This window comes from Mesocricetus auratus, unplaced genomic scaffold (genome assembly GCF_017639785.1).
Source record: "Mesocricetus auratus isolate SY011 unplaced genomic scaffold, BCM_Maur_2.0 Super-Scaffold_100011, whole genome shotgun sequence".
NCBI lineage: Eukaryota > Metazoa > Chordata > Mammalia > Rodentia > Cricetidae > Mesocricetus > Mesocricetus auratus.
In genome coordinates this window covers 62,452,713-62,474,978 of record NW_024429195.1, presented here as the reverse complement: position 1 = coordinate 62,474,978, position 22,266 = coordinate 62,452,713, and the positions used below count along the sequence as shown (strand labels likewise).

The 22,266-nt window shown below is 37.6% G+C and overlaps 1 protein-coding gene across 25 annotated transcripts in view; it reads left to right on the top strand.

Annotated features, from left to right (window-relative positions):
* The window catches only part of Ppfia2 (PTPRF interacting protein alpha 2), a 451,568-nt gene that overhangs the window by 416,978 nt on the left and 12,324 nt on the right, over nt 1-22,266 (top strand). For 14 of the 25 annotated variants that reach the window (XM_040754942.1, XM_013111885.3, XM_040754943.1 and 11 more), the window contains 5 exons: nt 6,850-6,912; nt 8,016-8,045; nt 9,584-9,777; nt 15,719-15,816; nt 21,958-22,133. In XM_040754942.1, the coding sequence (XP_040610876.1) occupies nt 6,850-6,912; nt 8,016-8,045; nt 9,584-9,777; nt 15,719-15,816; nt 21,958-22,133 (561 nt within the window). The remainder of the gene's footprint in view (nt 1-6,849; nt 6,913-8,015; nt 8,046-9,583; nt 9,778-15,718; nt 15,817-21,957; nt 22,134-22,266) is intronic. The other 11 variants (XM_040754945.1, XM_040754944.1, XM_040754948.1 and 8 more) reach the window with 1 other exon arrangement.

Sequence of the window (22,266 nt, the reverse complement as noted above, 5' to 3'; positions counted from 1 at the left end):
CAGACCTGAAGACTTTTATGAGTATTCACAACTCAGAAACATGTATTGTAATTGGTTTATAGAGGGTTCTTTTCTCCCCAAAGTAAATACAGCAAGAGATATTTTATATATTCAAATCCTGCAAAAATCGGAACAGTCAAACTTCCAACTTTCAGGTTTAAACAATAGTATATGCTGTCTCCTTTCTTAAAGTTGCAAAATCAAATCCCTTTCATAGTGGAAAATGTTTTGTAAAAAGAACATTTTCCCCTGAGATATTTACCCTAAAGCTAGTTAAGTTACAGAGTAAAGATAAAACTACAATGAGTTGTTTCAAAAGTAGAGGAAAATGAGGAATGCTAGAGATACTCTGAATTTACCTGCAATCGGCCTCAACAGGTTATTTTGTTGTTGTTTTCACCATAGCATTTTTCCCACTTCAGGGTCACAAAAACCTCCCCAACACATTTTTTCACTTACTGTTTTCTGAAAAGCTTTCTGCTAAATACCCTGAAATCTGGGTTTCTTTCCTACCATGCATTAACATTTTATGTAGACTTAAAAGTCTTTATTTTATTGTATTTGTATCTTTTTACTAAAATTAAAAAACAAGCTTGCTTCACATGCCAATCCCAGCTTCCCTCTTCCTCTCCTCCTCCCCTGCCCCCAACCAACCTCCCCAAGCCCCCAACCAATCCCCACTCCACTTCCCAGGGAAGGTGAGGCCCTCTATGGGGGATCTCCGGATCTCCAGAGTCTATCATTTCTTCCAGGACAGGGCTTAGACCCTCCCCCATGTGTCCACACTGAGTGAGCATCCCACCTTGTGGAATGGGCTCCCAAAGTCCATTCTATGCCAGGGATAAATACTGATCTACTACCCAAGGCCCCATAGATTGCCAAGGCCTCCTTGATGACACCCGAAGTCAGAGGGTCTAGATCAGACCCATGCTGGCCTCTCAGCCATCAGTGGAGGGTCCAAGAGCTCAGGTTAGCTGTTCCTGTGGGTTTCAATAGCCTGGTCTTGGCCCCTTTGCTCATCACTCCTCCTTCTCTGCAACTGGGTTCCAGGAGTTCAGTTCACTGTTCAGCCACCAGGATGGAATATAAGGTAGTCATCATCAGGGAAGGACATAAAGTCTTTTTAAAACGATTTCTTTTCTTAACTCATCTTTGACTAAACTAAACAAGAATAAGATCAATATTTGCCCCAAACCTTAAAATTATCAAGTACATTGCATTATTCTAAATATTCACTTAAAACATAACCATTGCAGAACTTAACAATGTTTCAGTGGATAAAGTTCTTGCCATGTTGCTATGTGAGCTTGAGGGTAGGAATGTAGATCCTCAGACCCAGGTGAAATCACCAATATGGGTGAGATTTAGTACATCTGTAAGCCCTGTACTGGGAAGCAAACATAGGAATTGGGGAGGGAAACTACATGAACCTCTGAGTTAATAGTTAGGTAAGAGATTCTACCTCAGTTAAGTGAAATATCATCAAGGAAGACACCTAAGGACAGATTTGGCTTCTACATGCACATGTATATATCTATATAGATGTGTACACCACCATATAATACAAGTGTGCTTACACCCACCCACACACACACACACACACACACGCACACACACACGCGCGCACACACACACACAGACCCAAACACAGTCATTGCATAGGACATGCTTCCCAGCTATACAGAGGATGTAAACTATACATGGCTCTGGGGTTAAAAATATAATAATACAGTAAGGAAGACATTTCATCATTACTGCGAGACGAAGTAGAGTATGAAAAATATCAGTCTTTTAAATAATAAACCTTACTGGAAAAATTAATATTAACTTTTCATTAAATTTTTAATAAGGACTTATTTGTCCTTTTCCCTGACTATAATACACATTACTTTGTGGTTTCCTTTCAAAATTAGTAATATGCCATAAATATCCTCTTCAAGTATTAAAATATAAAATTAATCTTTACATCTCTTCTTCATAGAAATGACATAAGATAGAAGTATCATTACTAGTATACATTTGATTAATAATTCCATCATGCATAAAATATGTACATATATTACTGCAAAAATGTGTTTATGTTCACAGCAATAATTGAATATGGACTATTTATTTTCTTCACACGTGAGTTGCCAAATTGTGTTGCCATTCGTCCTGTTTTAGCAACTTATACTTAAACTTTTTAAATTACTAGTAAACGTAATGGTTTAATGTTTTCTAGTAGACATCTGAGCATTTCAGAAACTTTTCTCTGTTCCCTTTGAATTAAAGGGATGGCTGCCTTTTCACTAATGATTTACAGCTCTTTCATCATAGGGGTTGTACGCATTAAGCAATCTACTGATTCAAAATGCATATGGCAAGTAAAGTTGTGTTTCTTTTCAAATTACTCTTCCGCATTTATGTTCTACATTATACTCCATCTTCATGAAATCATTTGCCCATTTATATTTCAAATGTCATTTGCTTTATAAAGCAAAATTCTCGCATAAAATTGTATTCAAAAATATACCAGGAGCTAGGGAGACAGTAATCCAAATAACTGACATGTGGGCTTGATTGAATGAAAATTAATAAGATAAAAAAGTGTGACAGAGGATGAGTCTTAATATAGACATGGTCTTCCACACATGTGTTTACAGACCTGCATGCTCACCTGCACACACAGATGTGCACACAAACAAGCAAAATTTTAAGATATTTCCAGAATGTCTTTTGTATAAATGCTCTGTCTGCATGTATGCCTACACGCCAGACGAGGGCATCAGATTCCATTATGGTTGTGAGCCACAATGCAATTATTTGGAATTGAACTCAGGACCTCTGGAAGAGCAGCCAGTGCTCTTAATCTCTGAGCCATCTCTCTAGTCCCTGTTCCAGAATATTTAAATAGTAAATTGCCAGTTACTTTACTTTGTAATTCACCTACAAAGTGAACAATACACCAAAATGACCAAGCTAATAACAAAATTTACTTTGACCAAGATGAGATGTAGAAATATTCGGATGTCTGGCTAGTTGATGTCTTATAATTTTGACAGCCAGAGAACTAATTATTTCTCCTGATGCACACTTATGAGTTATTCTTTAAGTTAATGTAATTTTTATTTTCCTGTCATAGCTCTTTCCTGAATGACTTAATTAGATAAGCACTAGAATTTGCAGCATCCTTTAGGAAATTCCCTCCCAACTCTCACTTAGTAACAGTTTGTAAGTATTCTACCCCATCTGCACTTAAAAGGGGAAGCAAGCCAAGGAGAGCAAAAAGTTGAAGTCAGCATGCATAGTTAAGTGCCAACCTTGCTTCCCTGTTAACTCTGAAAATGAATACTTCCTTAAGGTTAGCCTCATGGTATATCTTTACCTCCTCATTCAAGTCTGCTTTTATGCTATGATTTAAACTTCTACTATTTTTCCAGGATGAAATATGTCCTCTTAGTTCTTCCTCAGACATAGATAATTTGATGTCTAAAGACATTTTGTTATCATACTAGGACAATTACTGAAAAGTGGCAATACAGTAATTCAAGTTTCCAGCACAGAAATCTGGACTGTACTTGAAACATTATTAGATCCCTGCTAGATGATGGTGTCCACTAAGAAGGCTTGCTGCTGTAACGTTTTACTCTTTTGGTTTTTGGAGGACCTACCACCCAGCTCCCAAATAAATCACACATGGAGGCTTATTCTTATTATGAGTGTCCGGCCTTAGCGTGGCTTATTTCTAGCCAACTTTTCTTAAATTAACCTTTCTACCTTTCCCTATGGGTTTTATCTTTATTAATTCTATATGTCTTATTTACCTTCTTACTCCATGGCTGTCTGGATGGCTGGGTGACTGGACCCTGATAGCCTCCTCTCCTCGTTCTATCCTTTCTCCTCTCACTCCTTGCTTTTTTCTTCTATTTATACTCTGTCTGCCCATCCCGCCTCACCTTGCTCCTGCCTCACTATTGGCCATTCAGCTCTTTATGAGGACCACCATTTGTTTTCGACAGGCACAGTAACACAGCTTCACAGAGTTAAACAAATGCAGTGTAAGCAAAAGTCACACACCTTAAAATAATGTTCTCCTACAAAGACTAGTAAATTCTGCTCTGTGGATCACATATATTTGGGAATGAGCATAAACTGTTATGGTAGTAAGCTTCTCAGAGAGTCACAGTTTCTTTGATATTTGTCATTATTCTTGTCCAGGCCCAAGATTCTTTTGGTTGTTTGTAGCCTAGATGAGTTGTTCTACTCCTGTCTGAAGCCTTGAACCTCTAACTGACACTCAGATGAGAACTGTGTCCTCTGAAGCTACTGGGAAGAAAGTAAATTGATGGACTAATTTGCTTATTGTACAGTAGGTTACTTAATAAACCCATTAAAACCTCTGTTGTTCTGAAATGGTAGTCCATGCATTTAATCTCAGGACTCAACAGACAGAGGCAGGTGAGCTCTATGAATTCAGTGTCAGCCTAGAATACTTAGTGAGATACCTTCCAGGAATGACTTCATCGGGAGATACTGTCAAATAACAAACAACAAAATCCCCAAGCCCCAACTGCCATTTGCCTGAATGAACCCTAGAGAAGCTATTTTGTGGTTATTTCACAAAATTATACTGCAAAAAGATATTCTACAAAAATACGTGTCATGGGCTGGAGAGATGGATCAGTGTTTAAGTATGCTCACTGTGTAATCATGTGTTCAAGAATCATGATCCAAGCACCCACATTTGAGCCAGGAATCCTATACATGTTTAACTTCCTCCCATGGACACAGAGAGGTGAATCATTGGAGCTTTCTGATCTCCAACCACACCGAGAAAGCTAAAGTCACATGTTTAGGGAAGGACTGCCGCACAGGATCAGGACAGAAAGTAATGAAGATAGCCAGCACCTTCACCTGACACTGCACCCATCTGCACAGACACTGACAACATATTATTACACCATACTCACACATACTCTGTCTCTCTCACACACAAGGGAAAATAAAGAAAAGCACGTTTTAAGAAAGGAAACCTCCACGTGAAATGTAACTTCTTAACATGCAACTCCCGAAAACTTGGACATCACGTGTTCACAAATTTCCCAGGAATTATGCTTATTTTGTAAGTGAAGATGATTATACAATTATAGCTTATAGAGTCTTACCAATCTCAGAATACTTAGCATACCACCCAGTACATGATTTCGGAAAAACTCGTGGAAGAGTTGTGCTCCATTAAGAGATAATACTGGTCAAGGCTCTTATGGGAAGAGTAAGACCATCAGTATTTGGAGTCAGAATGAATGGAGAAGCTGCACACATCAGACTTCCAATGATATGAGTAGCTTTTGTATTGCAAATCTGTTTCATAAGTATGTATTTCATTTTATAGGGAAAATTGGCTATATCTAAATTCTGAAGCAGTTAAGTATTCTGTGCATATATTTTATGATAGTTAGCCCTTTTTTGTCTGTCAAGACAGGGTTTCTCTGTGTAGCTTTGCAGACCAGCCTGACCTTGAACTCACAGCGATCTGCCTGTGTCTGCACCTCAAGTGCTGGGATTAAAGGTGTGAGCTACTACTGCCAGGTTATATATAGCCTGATAATTATGAACTTTCTCTATATAAATCCACAATCAATGGTTATAAGATAGAGCTCAATAATAATGAAATGAGTGTTTGGGAATTTGATAGCATTGATGAGGCTGAAAAACAGCTTTTCCTAAATAATCAGTATCTCAAAACAATGGTTCAGATCTTTTTCCTCTACAAGAATACAGGGAAAAACACATCTATTGAATTAAAAAACAAACAAACAAAGCAAACAACAAACAAACCCCTGGCAAAGCTGAAGCTGCTTTTCAAACAGTCTATGGGAATAACAGCTTTCTTTTTTTAAACAAAAAATTTCAGTGAGAAACAAGCTCAATCCCAGCTCCCTCTCCCTCCCCTCTTCCCCAGCCCTCCCCACCAAGCCTCCCAGTCCCCCACCCAATCTCTGCTCTGATTCCCAGGGAGGGTGAGGCCTTCCATGGTGGATCTCTAGTGTCTGTCATTTCATCCAGGGCGGGGCCTAGGCCCTACCCCAAGAGTCCAGGCTGAGAGAGTCTCCCTCATTGTGGGATGGGCACTCAAAGTCTATTTGTACGACAGGGATAAATACTACCAAAAGCCCCATAGATTACCTAAGCCTCCTAACTGACACCCACATTCAGGGTGTCTGGGTCAGTCCCATGCTTTCCACTCAGCCATCAATCTGAGGTCCAAGAGCTCCCCCTTGTTCAGGTCAATTCTTTCTGTGGGTTAAACCAGCCCAGTCATAACTCCTTTGCTCATCAGTTCTCTCTTTCTGTCACTGGATTCCAGGAGTTCAGTTCAGTGTTTACCTGTGGGTGTCTGCCTCTGCTTCTGCCAGTCTCTTGATGAAGGTTCTGTTTCTTTGATGGTCAATTTACTTTTTCCCAGGACATTGAAGAATAAAAACATGTGAATGTAATTCCCTTGATAAATAACTAATATATTGGGTCATCACATTAGAAGTAAAAGAGCAAAGCTACATTATTTTATAGTCAGTTTGCCATTTTACAAAACTGAATCTGGTGATCCCATTTGCTTTGAATGTGAAATTTTATCAAAGCACTTTTTGATTAGTAGTCAAAGAACTATTACAAGTATGACTGCCACAACATGTCCCTATCCAATTAATCCTTTGAGTAAATGAAAAAGGGGTTCCAGGCTGTAGACTCACAATGCATGTTTAGAGCTGGAGTGATGGGTATGAAATGATGTTGACTGACAGATATGCCTCCTTTGTCTCTACCCTTGTTCCCTTCCATGGATGACGCTTCTTTCATTGGGCTCCTCACTAGCCTTCAGGCAATGTCTGGGTGACCCATGAAGAAATGGAAAATCTTGCAGCTCCATCAAAAACGGTTAGTCTTCAAAGCTCTGCTGAACCCAAACAAATATATTTATATGTAGAAAAAAAAGACAGGAAATGATACAATATAAACGAAAGAAATGGGGTGTGTTATATAGTTTCACACAAAGATAACTGGTACTTTGGTTATATATTTCCTTTAGTATGCTTCTTTGACAATTTAAAATGAAACAATGTTATATTGTTATGTGCTTTTTATCCTAAGCATCTCTACTCTACTCTTGTAATAAGCCAACAGTAATAATTTAGTAAAACTTAAGAACACTGGAAATTTTGATAGCTGGTATCTCTTAGTGCTGAGCATAGTCACAGGAATATTGTTATTAAGTCAAACTCAAACAGTTGTGTAAAAGCTTACATTGAATCTTCCCTTTTAGTGTAATTATGTAGTTCCTTGGGCTATGAAAGTAGGCCTCTAAGAAAAAAATTAAAGTGTTGCATTCATTTAATTTTTTTAAAGCACAGTTTGAAATGACTCTAAGGATTCTAATCACCAGCTTTAAAAATGTGATGTTTTACAAAGTAATTTTTCAAGGGAAGGATCACACCATGTATTCTACCTCTAGCACCTTCACTTTAACATACTTTCACTGTAATTCTCGTTAGAAATTTTGATTATCTAGAATGTGATGGTGGAAATATGGCAATGAAAATTCACCTGCTAAATTTCATGTTTAGTAGCATACTTTCTTCTGTTTCTTGGTTGGCTGTTTTGGGATGTATTTGTGCCTAAGCTTTGAGATTAATTTCTAGACCTCACTTGATTAAGGTCTGTAATCTTTCTGCATTATATTACATATAGGTACATATAATTATGTTTGTACTATATTTGAAAATTTATGTAAAATCAAAAATAGTCAGGTCAAATTTTTACAAATTTCATAAACTCCGGTATGTCTTATGTATATCTAAATGAGAGGTAATTAAAACTCTATTGTGTTCTTTGAGAAATTGAATGGATGTAAGTATATGCATGTCTGCTTATGTCATGATACTTAACATTACGATTATTCTTCTGGTATAATTTTTTCAATATTCACTTGAAATTAATTTATGTCTATCCGCTTTATTAATCACTTCCTGCTGCTAACCCAGAAAGAATCTGAGGAAGGAAGCTGGGCCCAGGTAGGAAACTCATATGCCTTAAGACATGGTAATATGTGTAATATAAATTAGGAGACTGCTGTAGGTCATAATATTAGAAAGCATCACTTATCTTAGTAATTAGACTGCTATTTTTACCTAAATAAGTATTATACCTAATATTATAGGCTCATCATTATACACCATGGTTTGTAACCAAGATAATTATCATTTCATAATTGGTATATATAATAAGGTAATTTTTCATTCTTCCTCCAAAGATGGATCTATAACTTAAGTTTCTCTGAAATTACTGTGCAATATATGTAACCATACTTATAATCATATAATTCGGCTTTGTGTGGAAGTTTTACAGAGACTTTTGGTAAAGCATTGTACCATATGCTTTAAGGTGTCATGTGTAGTATTTGGGGGTTGGAGCGAGACTGGCAGGTGTTAGCACAGCAAGTGTAAGATGAGGACAATCCCCATTATTCAACTGGTCACAGGAGACAGAATTTTATATTAAATAAGCCCATGTGTGCAAAAAAAATAGTGCACACTTCCTTCAGTGTTTCTACAAGTTGGATAACTAAGAGAATAAATTGAGGAAGTAAATAAAATTTGGTACGTTTATATGGATTTGTATTTAAACATGCTATAGCAAAGGGTCATAATCATTTTTGAAAGCAAAACCAATTTAATACTTCTTATAAAAAAGATTCTGATTCTTGCTATATTTAAACCATAATTAAAACTGAATTCATAGCACAATTATTCACTAAGTAGACAACTCTCTAAAAGTAATAACCTTTAAATAATAATATAAATCCTTTAAATTAATATCCTCAAAAATTGAGTTGTAAAAATTGAGTTGAGTAAAGAGAGTTGATATGATTTTTTTTGCCTGTTAATACTATATGGCAAGATCAATTCTTACATCAAAAAAGAGAATTATCCTGTCTTAGTTTTTGACCAAACTATGTATGTATGCTTTACATACACAGTCTAAGTTGACTGATTATTGCTCAAGTATTCTTCCAGAGACCTAATAGATGCTCAATATAACATCTTCTCCAAAACAATAAGCTGACCAAGTGTCAGCATGCTCTCTTCACCCTCACTGATCTCCTTTATTTACTGAGGTTTCTGTTTCACCTTAGGGTTTGCTATGACACAGGGACAATAGCAATTGGACCATTGATACAGAGAAATGGTGCAGTCCTTTAAAAGTAAAAGTAATTCTACCAGTATGGACTCTTTAGGCCTAAAACACATATCACCCCTCATCCCTCTACCTACGTGTTGGTTTTTACTATTAACAATACACATATTTGGACAAAATGTGTTGTTTTAAAATACACAACGAAGTTTATTTTTACAGGCAGATTCTCTAACAAATTATTCAGAGTTTGTTTTGTGCTAAAGTAAATAAAATGCACTCAGTTTAAATATTATCTCTCTTTTTTCTGGCACATGTGTCATAGTCATGAAATTTCAGTTATAGTAATTAATAATATCCTCCATTTACCATCTCATTTTATTGGTTAAGAAACTTGACTGCTATAAAACAATTCCAGTGTCCGGTCTTTCTGCAGACCCTGGCTTATGGAGATATGAACCACGAGTGGATTGGAAATGAATGGCTTCCCAGCCTGGGCTTGCCTCAGTACAGAAGTTACTTTATGGAATGCTTGGTTGATGCACGAATGTTAGACCACCTTACCAAGAAAGATCTTCGTGTCCATTTAAAAATGGTGGATAGTTTCCATCGGTAGGTTTTCAGAAAAGGATGATGAGGGTGAAACCATGGCCTTTGGGAGCCCACTCCACATAGGGATACCCTCTCAGCCTAGACACACTGGGTAGTGTCTAGGCCATGATCCAAATGATATGACAGACTTTTCTTTGACGATTCCCCCATGGAAAGTCTCACCCTCCCTGGGAAGCAGAAAGGGGATAGGATTGGGAGACAGTGGGGGGCAGGGTAGGAGGGCTGGTAGAGGAAACTGGGATTGACATGTAAAACAAGCTTGTATCTAATTTAAATTTTAAAAGGGGGCAAAATGCATATACAGCTACCTAACACAAAAATAGAAAGACAGTAGAAAGAAAAGGTTTCCCAATCAAAAGGTCTGTGTCATCTACAATCAACAAGGGCTAAGGCAGCAGACTGAAGAGTTTGCTAATGGAGAGCTATGCTTATGCTATATACCCGAAGTTTATGCAAAGGTACATATATGGGTTATCTCATAGCCCATACTTTTGGTTTTTCTTGATTGCATTTTGTAAAATTATTTTTCAGTTTATATTAGAGAAGTACTTGTGGGGTAGAGAGATGGCTTAGTGGTTAAGAGCACTTGTTGCTCCTGCAGAAGACTGAGATTCAATTCCCAGCATCCATATAATGGATCACAACCATCTTAAGTCTAGTTCCAATTTATCTGATGCCCTCTTCTGACCTTCATGGGTATCAAGCATGTACATGGTACACATATGTACATTCTAGCAAAACACACAAATAAAATAAACTGAAAAAATATCTAAGAATAAAAGAAAAATTTTATGAAGAATAACTGAATATTTGTAGTTTCAGCCTTTGCAAAGCTATGTGGTTATAAGCTGTGTTACTTAAGGACATACTAAGAAAAAAATGGGAAAAATTCTTCTATGAAGGACATAATGGTGCTTTTTGTTCTTACATAAAAGTTCTTATTTTAATTTTTGAAAAACTATTACTGAATGTGTTGTTTAAAATCCAGGAGAATATCAACATGAGAATATGGGATGAAACTTTTAATCATATTATTTATCTTCTGTCAGGCTTACAAGGGCTTATGATAAATCATACTGTTTGTAAAATACTATGTTGTAGCCTGGCAGCCTCTAGGTGGTAGAGGCAAAGATCAAGGTATGGACAGGCATATTTGTTTGGAGGTCTCCCGTTCTCTCTCCTCTGTAAGTACTTCTACTATCAGTGACTTTCCAAATTATTTATTTTAGAAAAATAGATCAGGGATTGGAGAGATGACTCAGAGGTAAAGTGCACTGACTGAACTTCCAGAGGTCCTGAGCTCAAAAACAAGCAACCACATGGTAGCTCACAACTGTCTATCATGAGACCTGCTGCCCTCTTCAGGCGTACAAGTGATTGGGCAGCCAGACTCTATATGTAATAAAAAATAAGTAAATAAATTTAAAAAAGAAAAAAACACAAAAATAAATTAGTGTTTATTTGATGACATCATTTAAGTTGTTTGCCTTGTAAAGGTCCCATCTCCAAATATAGTCACATTCTGGGTATAAGGGTAAAAGTCTTGAGATATGCATATAGGGAGACATACACTCATGATTTTTCTAGGATTTCAGGTGTTTGTGTCACATTGCTTTAAAATACACAACATAGAAATTATTTGCTATGAGGACACAACATACCCAAACTTATAGGATACTTTGAAAGCAATGCTAAGAGGGAAGTTCATAGCAAAAAGTGCCCACATGAAGAAACTGGAGAATAGTTACACTAGAGAATTAACAGGGAAACTGAAAACTCTAAAACACAAAGAAACAAATTCACCCAGGAGGAGTAGACACCAGGAAATAATAAAATTGAGGGCTGAAATCAGTAAAGCAGAAACTAGGAAAACAATACAAAAAAATCAATGTAATGAAGAGTTGATTCTTTGAGAAAATCAACAAGATAGATAAACCTTTATCCAAACTTACCAAACGACAGAGTGTGAACATGCAAATTAACAAAATCAGAAATGAAAAGGGGGACATAACAATGGACACTGAGGAAATCCAGAGAATCATCATGCCATACTTTGAAAACCAGTACTCCACACAATTTGAAAATCTAAAGGAAATGGATAACTTTCTAGATAGATATCACTTGCCTAAATTAAATCAAGAACAGATAAGCAATTTAAATAGACCTATAACCCCTAAGGAGATAGAAGCAGTCATCAAAATTCTCCCAACCAAAGAAAGCCCAGAACCAGATGATCTCAGTGCAGAATTCTACCAGAAATTCAAAGAACAGCTTATACAAATTCCTCTCAAAGTTTTCTACTCAATAGAAGAAGAAGGGTTTTTGCCAAACTCTTTCTACGAGGCTTCAATAACCTTGACACCTAAGCCACACAAAGACACACTAAGAAAGAAAACTTCAGACCAATATCCCTCATGAACATTGATGAAAAAACATTCAATAAAATACTGGCAAATCAGAACTAAGAACACACCAGAAAACTCATCCACCATGATCAAGTAGGCTTCATCCTAGGCATGCAGTGTTGGTTCAATATACGAAAATCCATCAATGTAATCTACTACATCAACCAGCTGAGAAACAAAAATCACATGATCTTCCCACTGGATACTGAAAAAGCCTTTGACAAAATCCAACACCCCTTCATGATAAATGTCTTGGAGAGATCTGGGATAACAGGAACTTACCTTAACATAATAAAAGCTATATACAGCAAAACAACAGGCAACATCAAACTAAATGGACAGTAACTCAATGCAATTCCTCTATGATCAGGAGCAAGACAAACCTGTTCACTCTCTCCATACCTCTTCAATATTGTACTTGAAGTTTTAGCTAGAGCAATACGACAACAAAAGGAGATCAAGGAGCTACAAATTGGAAAGGAAGAGGTCAAACTTTCATTATTTACAGATGATAATATAGTTTACATAAGTGACCCGAAAAACTCTACCAGGGAACTTTATATGGAAAAACAAAAGACTCAGAATAGCCCAAAACAACCCTCTTCAACAAGGCAACATCTGGAGGCATCACCAGCCCTGACTTTAAGCTCTACAACAGAGCTATAGTCCTCAAAACAGGTTGGTAATTGCACAAAAATAGACAGGTAGACCAATGGAATCGAATTGAACACCCCGACATTAACCCATACTTGTATGAACACCTGATCCTTGACGAAGAAGCTAAAATTGTACAATGGAAAAAAGAAAGCATCTTCAACAAATGGTGCTGGCATAACTGGATATTAGCATGTAGAAGACTAAAGATAGATCCATGTCTATTGCCATGCACAAAACTTAAATCCAAATGGATCAAAGACCTAAAAATAAGTCCAGCCACACTGAAGTGGTTAAAAGAGAAATTGAATGAACTGGTACAGGAGACAGCTTCCTGAACATAACTCCAGTAGCACAGACAGTAAGATCGACAATTAATAAGTGGGACCTCCTGAAACTGAGAAGCTTCTGTAAGGCAAAGGACACAGTCAGCAAGACAAAAAGGCAACCCACAGAATGGGAAAAGATATTCACCTACCCCACATCTGACAGAGGACTGATCTTCAAAATTTACAAAGAACTCAAGAAACAATTCTCCAAAACACCAAAGGATCCAATCAAAAAGTGGAGTACGGAACTAAATAGAGAATTCTCAGTAGAGGCATCTAAAATGGCTGAGAGAGACTTGAGAGCTCAACATCCACAGCCATCCGGGAAATGCAAATCAAAACAACTCTGAGACACCATCTCACTACTGTCAGAATGGCTAAAATTAAAAACTCCAAGGACAGTTTATGCTGGTGAGGATGTGGAGAAAGGGGAATACTCCTCCATTGCTGGTGGGAGTGCCGACTTGTACAGCCACTTTGGAAATCAGTATGGAGATTCCTCAGGAAAAGAATCAGTCAACCACAAGACCCAGAATATACCTAAATGATGCACAGTCATACAACAAGGATGTCTGTTCCACTATGTTCATAGCAGCATAGCCAGAACCTGGAAGCAACCTAGATGACCCTCAACTGAAGAGTTGATAGAGAAAATGTGGTACATTTACACAATGGAGTACTATTTAGCAGAAAAAAAACAATGGAATCTTGAAATTTGCAGGCAATTGGATGGCACTAGAAGAAACTATCCTGAGTGAGGTAACCCAGTCACAAAAAGAGAAACATGGTATGTACTCACTCATTTATGAATTTTAGACATGAATCAGGGGATTGCCAACATACAATCTCACTGCCAGAGAGTCTGGGAAACAGATCATTCATCCAGTGACTGATGAAACAGGGGCAGATATCCACAGACAATCACTGAACTGAACTACTGGAATCCAGTGTCAGAAAGAGAGAACTGATGGGCAAAGGAGTTAAGTCTGGGCTGGTTTAACACACACAGAAACAGTTAACCTAACAAGGGGGAGCTCTTGGACCCCAGATTGATGGCTGTGTGGATATCATGGGACTGACCCAGACACCCTGAAGGTAGGTGTCAGTGAGGTGGCCTAGGTAATCTATGGGGCTTTGGGTACTATTTATCCCTGGTATACAAATAGACTTGGAGTACCCATGCCACAATATGGGATGCTCTCTCAGCTGGGACTCTTGGGCTAGGGCCTAGGCCCTGCCCTGGATGAAATGACAGACACTGGAGATCCACCATGTAGGGCCTCACTCTCCCTGGAGATCAGAGTGGAGATTAGGTGGGGGACTGGGGGACCTGGTGGGGAGGGCTGGGGAGGAGGGGAGGGAGAGGGAGCTGGGATTGACATGTGAATATATATATATATATACATATATATATATATATATATATATAGAGAGAGAGAGAGAGAGAGAGAATATAGTCTGTCTGATGTACAGGTATGAATATATATATATATCTTTTCAGAAATTAATGATAGGCAATGATCATTACTTTAAACCTAGAAGTTCTTTGATTTTCCTATTATACCCTTCTGTAATCTTTTTAATATTACTCAATCTATTGTTACCAACTCCAATTTTATTATCATCTTCTCCTCCACTGAAAAATTCCCAGGATGCATCTCATACATGGAATGCTTTGGCATATCCAGATTTCTCACATTGGACTGTATTTTTCTGCTAATTCCTAGCCTGAATTTTAGCACTACATAGTGTGTCTCAATGTCACCACGTCTCTGAAATTTGATTCACGGTCTGTAGTACAGTATATAATGTTCAGTGGTAGCCCAACATTTCTTGCATCCCACCCTTCTGAGGTTTCTTTTCCACAGCACCCTCTCCACAGAGTCTATGTCTCTGTGTGATTGTCTACTTCTTCATATTCTGTACCCTGCATTATTCCTTTATTCACTCCTCTTTTTTCATCAATCAAAGAATCATTGATTTCCTCTAAAGTTATCTCTGTCTTTGAAGAGAGACATTAAGTTCTTTGTGAAGGAATATAGCACTAATATGAAAAAATGTACTGTAGAAAATGCTGAATTGAAGACAGCAACGTAACTGTCTGGATAACTATGTATAAAAATGTGTGTGTATGCTGGGCGGTGTTGGCGCACGCCTTTAATCCCAGCACTCGGGAGGCAGAGGCAGGCGGATCTCTGTGAGTTCGAGGCCAGCCTGGTCTACAGAGTGAGTTTCAGGACAGCCTCCAAAGCCACAGAGAAACCCTGTCTCGAAAAAAAAATGTGTGTGTATGTATGGATATCTGTGGAACTATGGATAACTATGTCTAGTTATTTTCAAAATTATGAATATCCTATTGTTCAAAATTTTTCTGTTTTAGAATTATTTTATTCTTGAAATAATTATAAATTTATTCCTTCCTAATTGAAGACTGCTATTGTGGATTTAATTGATAAATGGACTCTTTTAGAAGGTAGAGTTGACCAAAATTAATAATAGAATATTCTTCACCTGCTGATGCAACCTTATGTGCTTTCTTCTTTCTAAAAATAGAACAAGTTTACAATATGGAATTATGTGCTTAAAAAGATTGAATTATGATAGAAAAGAACTAGAGAGAAGACGAGAAGCAAGCCAACATGAAATAAAAGGTAATACATCCTCGTTTACTAACAAATGTCTTTCCTATGGGTGTTTTAAATGTCTAATCTGAAACCTAAGGTGATGTATATGATACAATCATCATCAGACCATACTATACATTTTGATCCAACTATCATTTCTGTTTTATTTCCAGTATAGCACAGAAAAGGATATTGCCACATCACAGGGTTAATCATTTTGAGTACATACTTTTGACTTTTTGGAAGTAGATTTAGTTCTCTGAATGTATTATGTATTCTACCCATGTTAAAAATGGCTTTCTGTAGAACTTTATTTCAAACTGTTAAAAGAATATTGCCATAATTAAGAAAATATGATATGTTGCTTCAACAACAGTTTATTATATCATTAAGGGAAAAGAACCCAACTTAGGAAAATTTGGGGGACATTAAAATCATACCAAATTATCTGTTCACCTTTGTATAGAGGAGAAAACATGATTTAAAAAACAAATATGCTAGACTTTCATTTGTTAGAGACTTTTGGATCTTTCTAATTGCTAAAGAAAAACTAGTTGTTGGATATAGATGTTCATCCTGGCTTACAGCATTTGGATTTAATTTCAGTTCTCAGAAATTTTTCATAAATAATTATAAAAATTATATTGGGAATCCATGTGGAAATTCTATAAATATGTTTTCTCTGAAATTCACCAGTCTATTAATAACATTAACTTGGAATAGCGTTATGATGTAAAACTAACAGTTGCAATCATCCTGTGTTCAAAGACAGTCCCTGCTGACGATGCAATCTACAAGCAATATATTTAATAATTAACCACTCTAGTATTCAGTTTTGAGTTAATATAACAAAATATCCAAGGTAAGATAAGTTTCAGTGGAGGAGCTGCATCTCCAAGTCTGTGAGTCTAAAAATCCACACAGCAAAGCACAGGTTTTTGTGGGCATTTCCCTTGCACTAGTAACCTCACAGTTGCTAACAATTAGGGAAGCAAATAAGGCTTATAAAGAGTTGCATTGCCAGGTAAGATTCGTGTCTTCTTTTTTTTTTTTGTTTTTGGTTTTTGGCTTTTACAAGACAGGGTTTCTCTGAATTGTTTTGGAGGCTATCGGTCCAGCCCGGCCTCGAACTCACAGAGATCCACCTGCCTCTGCCTCCTGAGTGCTGGAATTAAAGGTGCGTGCCACCACTGCGCAGCCAAGATTCGTGTCTTAATGGACTCAGTCACTTATAACAACCCCCTTATAAGAATTAGCAATTAGTCCACAATAATCACTATGGTAATATACTATTTATGATTTATTAAAGCTTGCCTGAGGATTCAGAAATCAAAGTCAGCCACAAGACATAGAAGCCAGGCACACAACTTTAACCTTAGCAGCCAGGAACAGTACACACCTTTAATCCTAGGATTAAGAGGTAGAGGGATCACAGGAAAGAACCTAAGAGATATGCATGGTACCCAAGAGAAGAGGAATGAGGCAAGATCCTCTGAACAGATGGGGAACAAGGCGAGGTGTGGGGGCGAGTGGGAGCTGGGAAGAAGAGAGGGGGAGAAGAGGAAGAGAGAGTAGGTCATAGGGGAACAGGAAGGTTGACTGGAGGAGTAGGATAGGGGGAAGAGGGAATCATAGGTTAGAAGACAGATTAGGCACCAGTGTGACCTATAGTGATCTAAAGGGATGACAATTGGCAAGCTAAGCAATAGTGGAGAGACCACCTCGAATGCCCATTCCTGATAGTGAACTTGATGTCTATAACCATCCTGAAGCCTTCATCCAGTGTCTGATGGAAGCAGAGGCAAACACCCACAGTTAAACACTGAACTGAACCCAAGGAACCCAGTGACAGAGAGAGAGGAGCGATGAGCAAATTGGCAAAGAATGGGCTGGCAAAACCAGCAGAGACAGCTGATCTGAACAGGGGAGAGCTCTTGGACACCAGACCGACAGTTGGGAGGCCAGCATGGGACTGATGTAGACCCCCGAATGTGAGAGTCAGTGAGGAAGCCTGGGCAACCTATGGGGCCCTGAGCAGTGGATCAGTGTTTATCCCTGGAATACAAACAGACATCGTGTGTCCATAACACAAAGAGGGATGCTCTCTCAGCCTGAACTCTTAGGGGCATGCCTGGACCGTACCCTGAGTGAAATGACAGACTGTAGATATCCCCTATGTGGAAGGAATTGCAATAGGGTGGGAGGCTGGGGGAATGGTGGGGGGGTGCGGGAGGAGGGGAGGGAGAGGGAACTGGGATTGACATGTAAAACAAGCTATTTAAAATTAAAATAATAATAATAAAAAGAGGTAGAGGGATCTCTTTGAGTTCAAGGCCGCTCAGGGATACAGGAGAACTGAATCAGTCTAAAAAACTAAGAGAGCCTATGCCTTTAACCCCAACACACTAGAAAGGTGAATAAAACAGGAACAAGGTCTCAGTATCAGGCTTTAACATTGAGAGTATCAGGCATTAATTCTCCAGGCAGGCTGAGGAGAGTCCGGAGCTTGAGACTTGATGAAGGGCTACCTGTGTCAATCAGGCCTTTCAGCGTGAGCTTGAGTTGAGAGCTAGTGTTCGCTGCTTTGTTTTCTTGATCATCATTTTGAACCCCAATATCTGTCTCTGGGTCTTTTTATTATTCATGTTCCTAATCACTTTACTCCCTTCCAAAGGAAGTACCCATGGCTGACCTAAGGACTACTCACTAATTTCCTCTTCAACACAGGAAAAAAAAAATCAAACTACCTGTTCAGCTTAATCTAGAGGAGAAAACATGATTTTCTAATTATTAAAAAAAAATCAAGTTGTTGGGTGTATGATCTAAATATGCACTACCCTCTTATCAGAATCACTGTGATTACATACAAAGAATCACATATAAGTGGCTGTGAGAGAGAGCATTAGTAGCCCCTGCTTTCTCCTATTGATCTGATGGCATTTAGAGGAATGCTCTCAACACTGACTAGAAGCCTCTGTTATTATCACAATTGCTAATTAAACTTGACCTTATAAAGCAGGTTTCTGACATGAGAAAGGTGTCAAAAATGTACTAACTTTTAATTTATTGCTAAGAAACAGTTGACATTGCCCTTCAGTCACTCATCCTTAAGGTCAAGAGGATTCCTATTAAGCATAAATGCCAGCATGTAATTTTTCTATGAAAGATATTTATAATATTAAAATTACTATAAGGATGTTCTATATAAGAAAAGTTACAACTAGAGTTTATTTGCCTCAGTGCCATAAATGTATTGTTTTAGTTAATTATACTGAACCACATGTATAGTGGGGATTTTGCTTGATATATATTTGTAGAAAAAGGTTAATATGTCTTAGACTACTAAGCATGAACAAGCATGTTTATGTATAAATCTGAAACCTTGATGCATCAATATATTGTGAACTTGAATACTAGATATTTCTTAAAATTTTTGAAGAAAGTTTGTATCATTAATCTAAAAAATTATGCATTTAGTAAAAGTAAGAAAATCCATCTGCAATTACTCCGCGCAGTTAATCAATAGTTAGGAGTCAATAATCCTTTAACAGTAAAGACAGAATGAACACATTTTCAGGAAAACAGATTCTCAGACAAAGTTGAAATGGAAAATATAAGAATCACAAATTTAGACAGAAGAAAAACTATGAAGATAATACAAATTGCAGTATGGACATATACATAAAGAATATATTGATAAAATTATCATCACTCCTGCAAGCAGTAATGTCTAGAGGGCTTAGATTTTACACAGAATTGCAGCAAATAACAAATGAAATGCTACAGTGATTGTAGTGGGGCAAAAGAAATTAATTTGAACATCTGTATATTATCCATAAAATAAAGACCAAGATATAGACGACTTTAATGAGTTAAGGATGCATAGTTTAAGTTTTAAGTATGACTTTGGCAGAATAATATAAAATAAAGAAGCTGTAACAGGCATTTAGAAAAAAAATTTAAAAATACATGGTATTAAGATGGTAAGGAAAAATGAAAGATAAGACATGCTTCATGATGGTAGATTTTACATTGAGATATCTGAGTGATAATATGAAATAGATATATGCTAACTAATGCATTCAAAACAGAAATAAATTAGCATTGATATGTTGTATGTAGAGGACACACTGTAGTATAAGAACACTGAATATCAGGAGTTATGGAGATATACATACAACTATTAGCCAGTGCCAATACAGGTTACTGTCACCTGTCACTGATGGAATGAGTAGGTTTCCTGCTTGGAACAGTGATATCATGTTGTTTAAATGTTACACATGAGGAAACCCATGGTGGTGACAAATGATAGAAGTAGAAGTTGATAACAGTTTTGTAAACAAAACTTTAATGATAGATATCAAATATATAATATATATTTAAGTATAAATTTTACTCAAAAAGAATATTTACAGAAATATTTAATTTGGCATACTAAACAAATTTGATGTCTTTTCTACAAGTAGAGAAAATCTTTTATTTTTTTCTTACTTAGTCTTTGATTCCTTAAATATTTTCTTTATCAGAACATTATGGTTCACATGTGATTCTATAGTTTTTTTGCATCATTCTACTGGTTCATAAAGAAATGATATGACAGAATCGATGGAAAAAAAACCCATTTTTGTGGGTTTTACATCAAACAGGCATACATGATGTTTCTTCTAAAGGTTTAACTTTTAGGAACTAAATGTTAAAATTTTTTGTACTTAAGATGCCACTTTTAAAGAACTAAAAGAGGAAATTATGATATGTATCTATGTACAATTAAGTTTTTCATTAATAAATTATTGAAACAATGATGACTTTATGGCAAAGTGTTACCAGGCTGTGGTGGTGCACACCTTTAATCCTAGCACTCAGAAGGCAGAAGCAGGAGAATCTCCGTGAATTCCAGGCCAGCCTGGCCAGCAGAGTGAGTTCCAGATCAGCCAGGACTACCGAAGAAACTGTGTCTCAAAAAAAATAAAATAATGATAATAATATCGAAAGTATCAATGTATTTTCTTTTTGTTCTGGTAATTCTCTTTTACATGTAACATCAGGAGAGAAATAAGGATCTTTTAATTATATGCAATATTGAAGCGGTGGTTAAAAAAAAAAACCTTCAAATAACGAACAGGGAAGCATTGGGCTGAGCTCCTGGAGTTCAGCTGAAGAGAGAGAGGAGGATCATAAGGGAGGGTCAAGAGCATGATGGGGAAAAGCACAGAGACAGCTGACCGGAGCTAGTGGGAGCTCAAGGACTGTGGGCTGACTGCATGGGGCCAAACTGAATGTGAGAGACAGTTATGGACTTGATCTGTTGGGGGGATGGGCCCTAGCAGCAGCACAAGGACCTATCTCGAGGTGAGCAAACTGGCCTTTTGGAGCCCACTCCCTATGATGGGACACCTTGCGCAGCCTGGATGCAGGGGGCAGGAGCTTGGTCCAGCCGCAACTTGGTATGACGGACTTTGTTCACTCCCTACCTCACTACAGAAGGCCTTACCCCCTATGAGGAGTGGATGGGGTTAGGAAAGGGGAAGGCTGTGAGGTGTGGGGGTGAAGAAGGTGGGGTAACTGTGGTTAGCGCGGAAAATTAAATAAGTAGATAAATAGATAAATACACGAAGAATAGCATTAAAACAATGTTGATATAGATATATGACTACACACACACATATATATATATACATATATATATATATATATGGAGAGAGAGAGGGAGAGAGAGAGAGACAGAGAGACAGAGAGACAGAGAGACAGAGAGACAGAGAGACAGAGAGACAGAGAGGAAGAAGAAGGGGGATGAGGACTAGGAGTATGAAGAAGGAGGGAGGGACAACTATCTCTATCTGGTGGCAAAAGCACTCAATTTCAACTAGATCCCAGGGTCCTGATATAAAAGCAGCAATAAATACTTTTAGACAGCGTTCAGTTTGATAGAAATGCTGTGTTTTTAGTACTAATAAACCTCTGCGAATGCCAAGTTATCGCGAGATTTAGTACAGCAAAGGCTGATGATCAGTAACAGGTGTTCATGGAACAGAAAGGAGTCAACAGCTCTAGGGAGTCTAAAGATAACAGCATAAAGGTCGCAAGTTCAGGGAACCTGGGTTCCTTTCAGCCACGACTTTGTTCATCCCGCAGAGGACTCTGTCTTGACTTGATGCATCTCTTTTCTAGATGTCTTAGTGTGGAGCAATGACCGAGTTATTCGCTGGATTCAAGCGATTGGACTTCGAGAATATGCAAATAACATTCTTGAGAGTGGCGTGCATGGCTCACTTATAGCCCTGGATGAGAACTTTGACTACAGCAGCTTGGCTTTATTGTTGCAGATTCCAACACAGAACACCCAGGCAAGCAAGCCCCTTTGCGCTTCCCTTCACTGGTTCTTGGCTAATAGAACAAGAAGCAGAACCTTAAGGAAAATATAGGACTGTGAATTTATCTTTGTTTTTACTAAATTTATCTTAATTAGCAAATATAAAC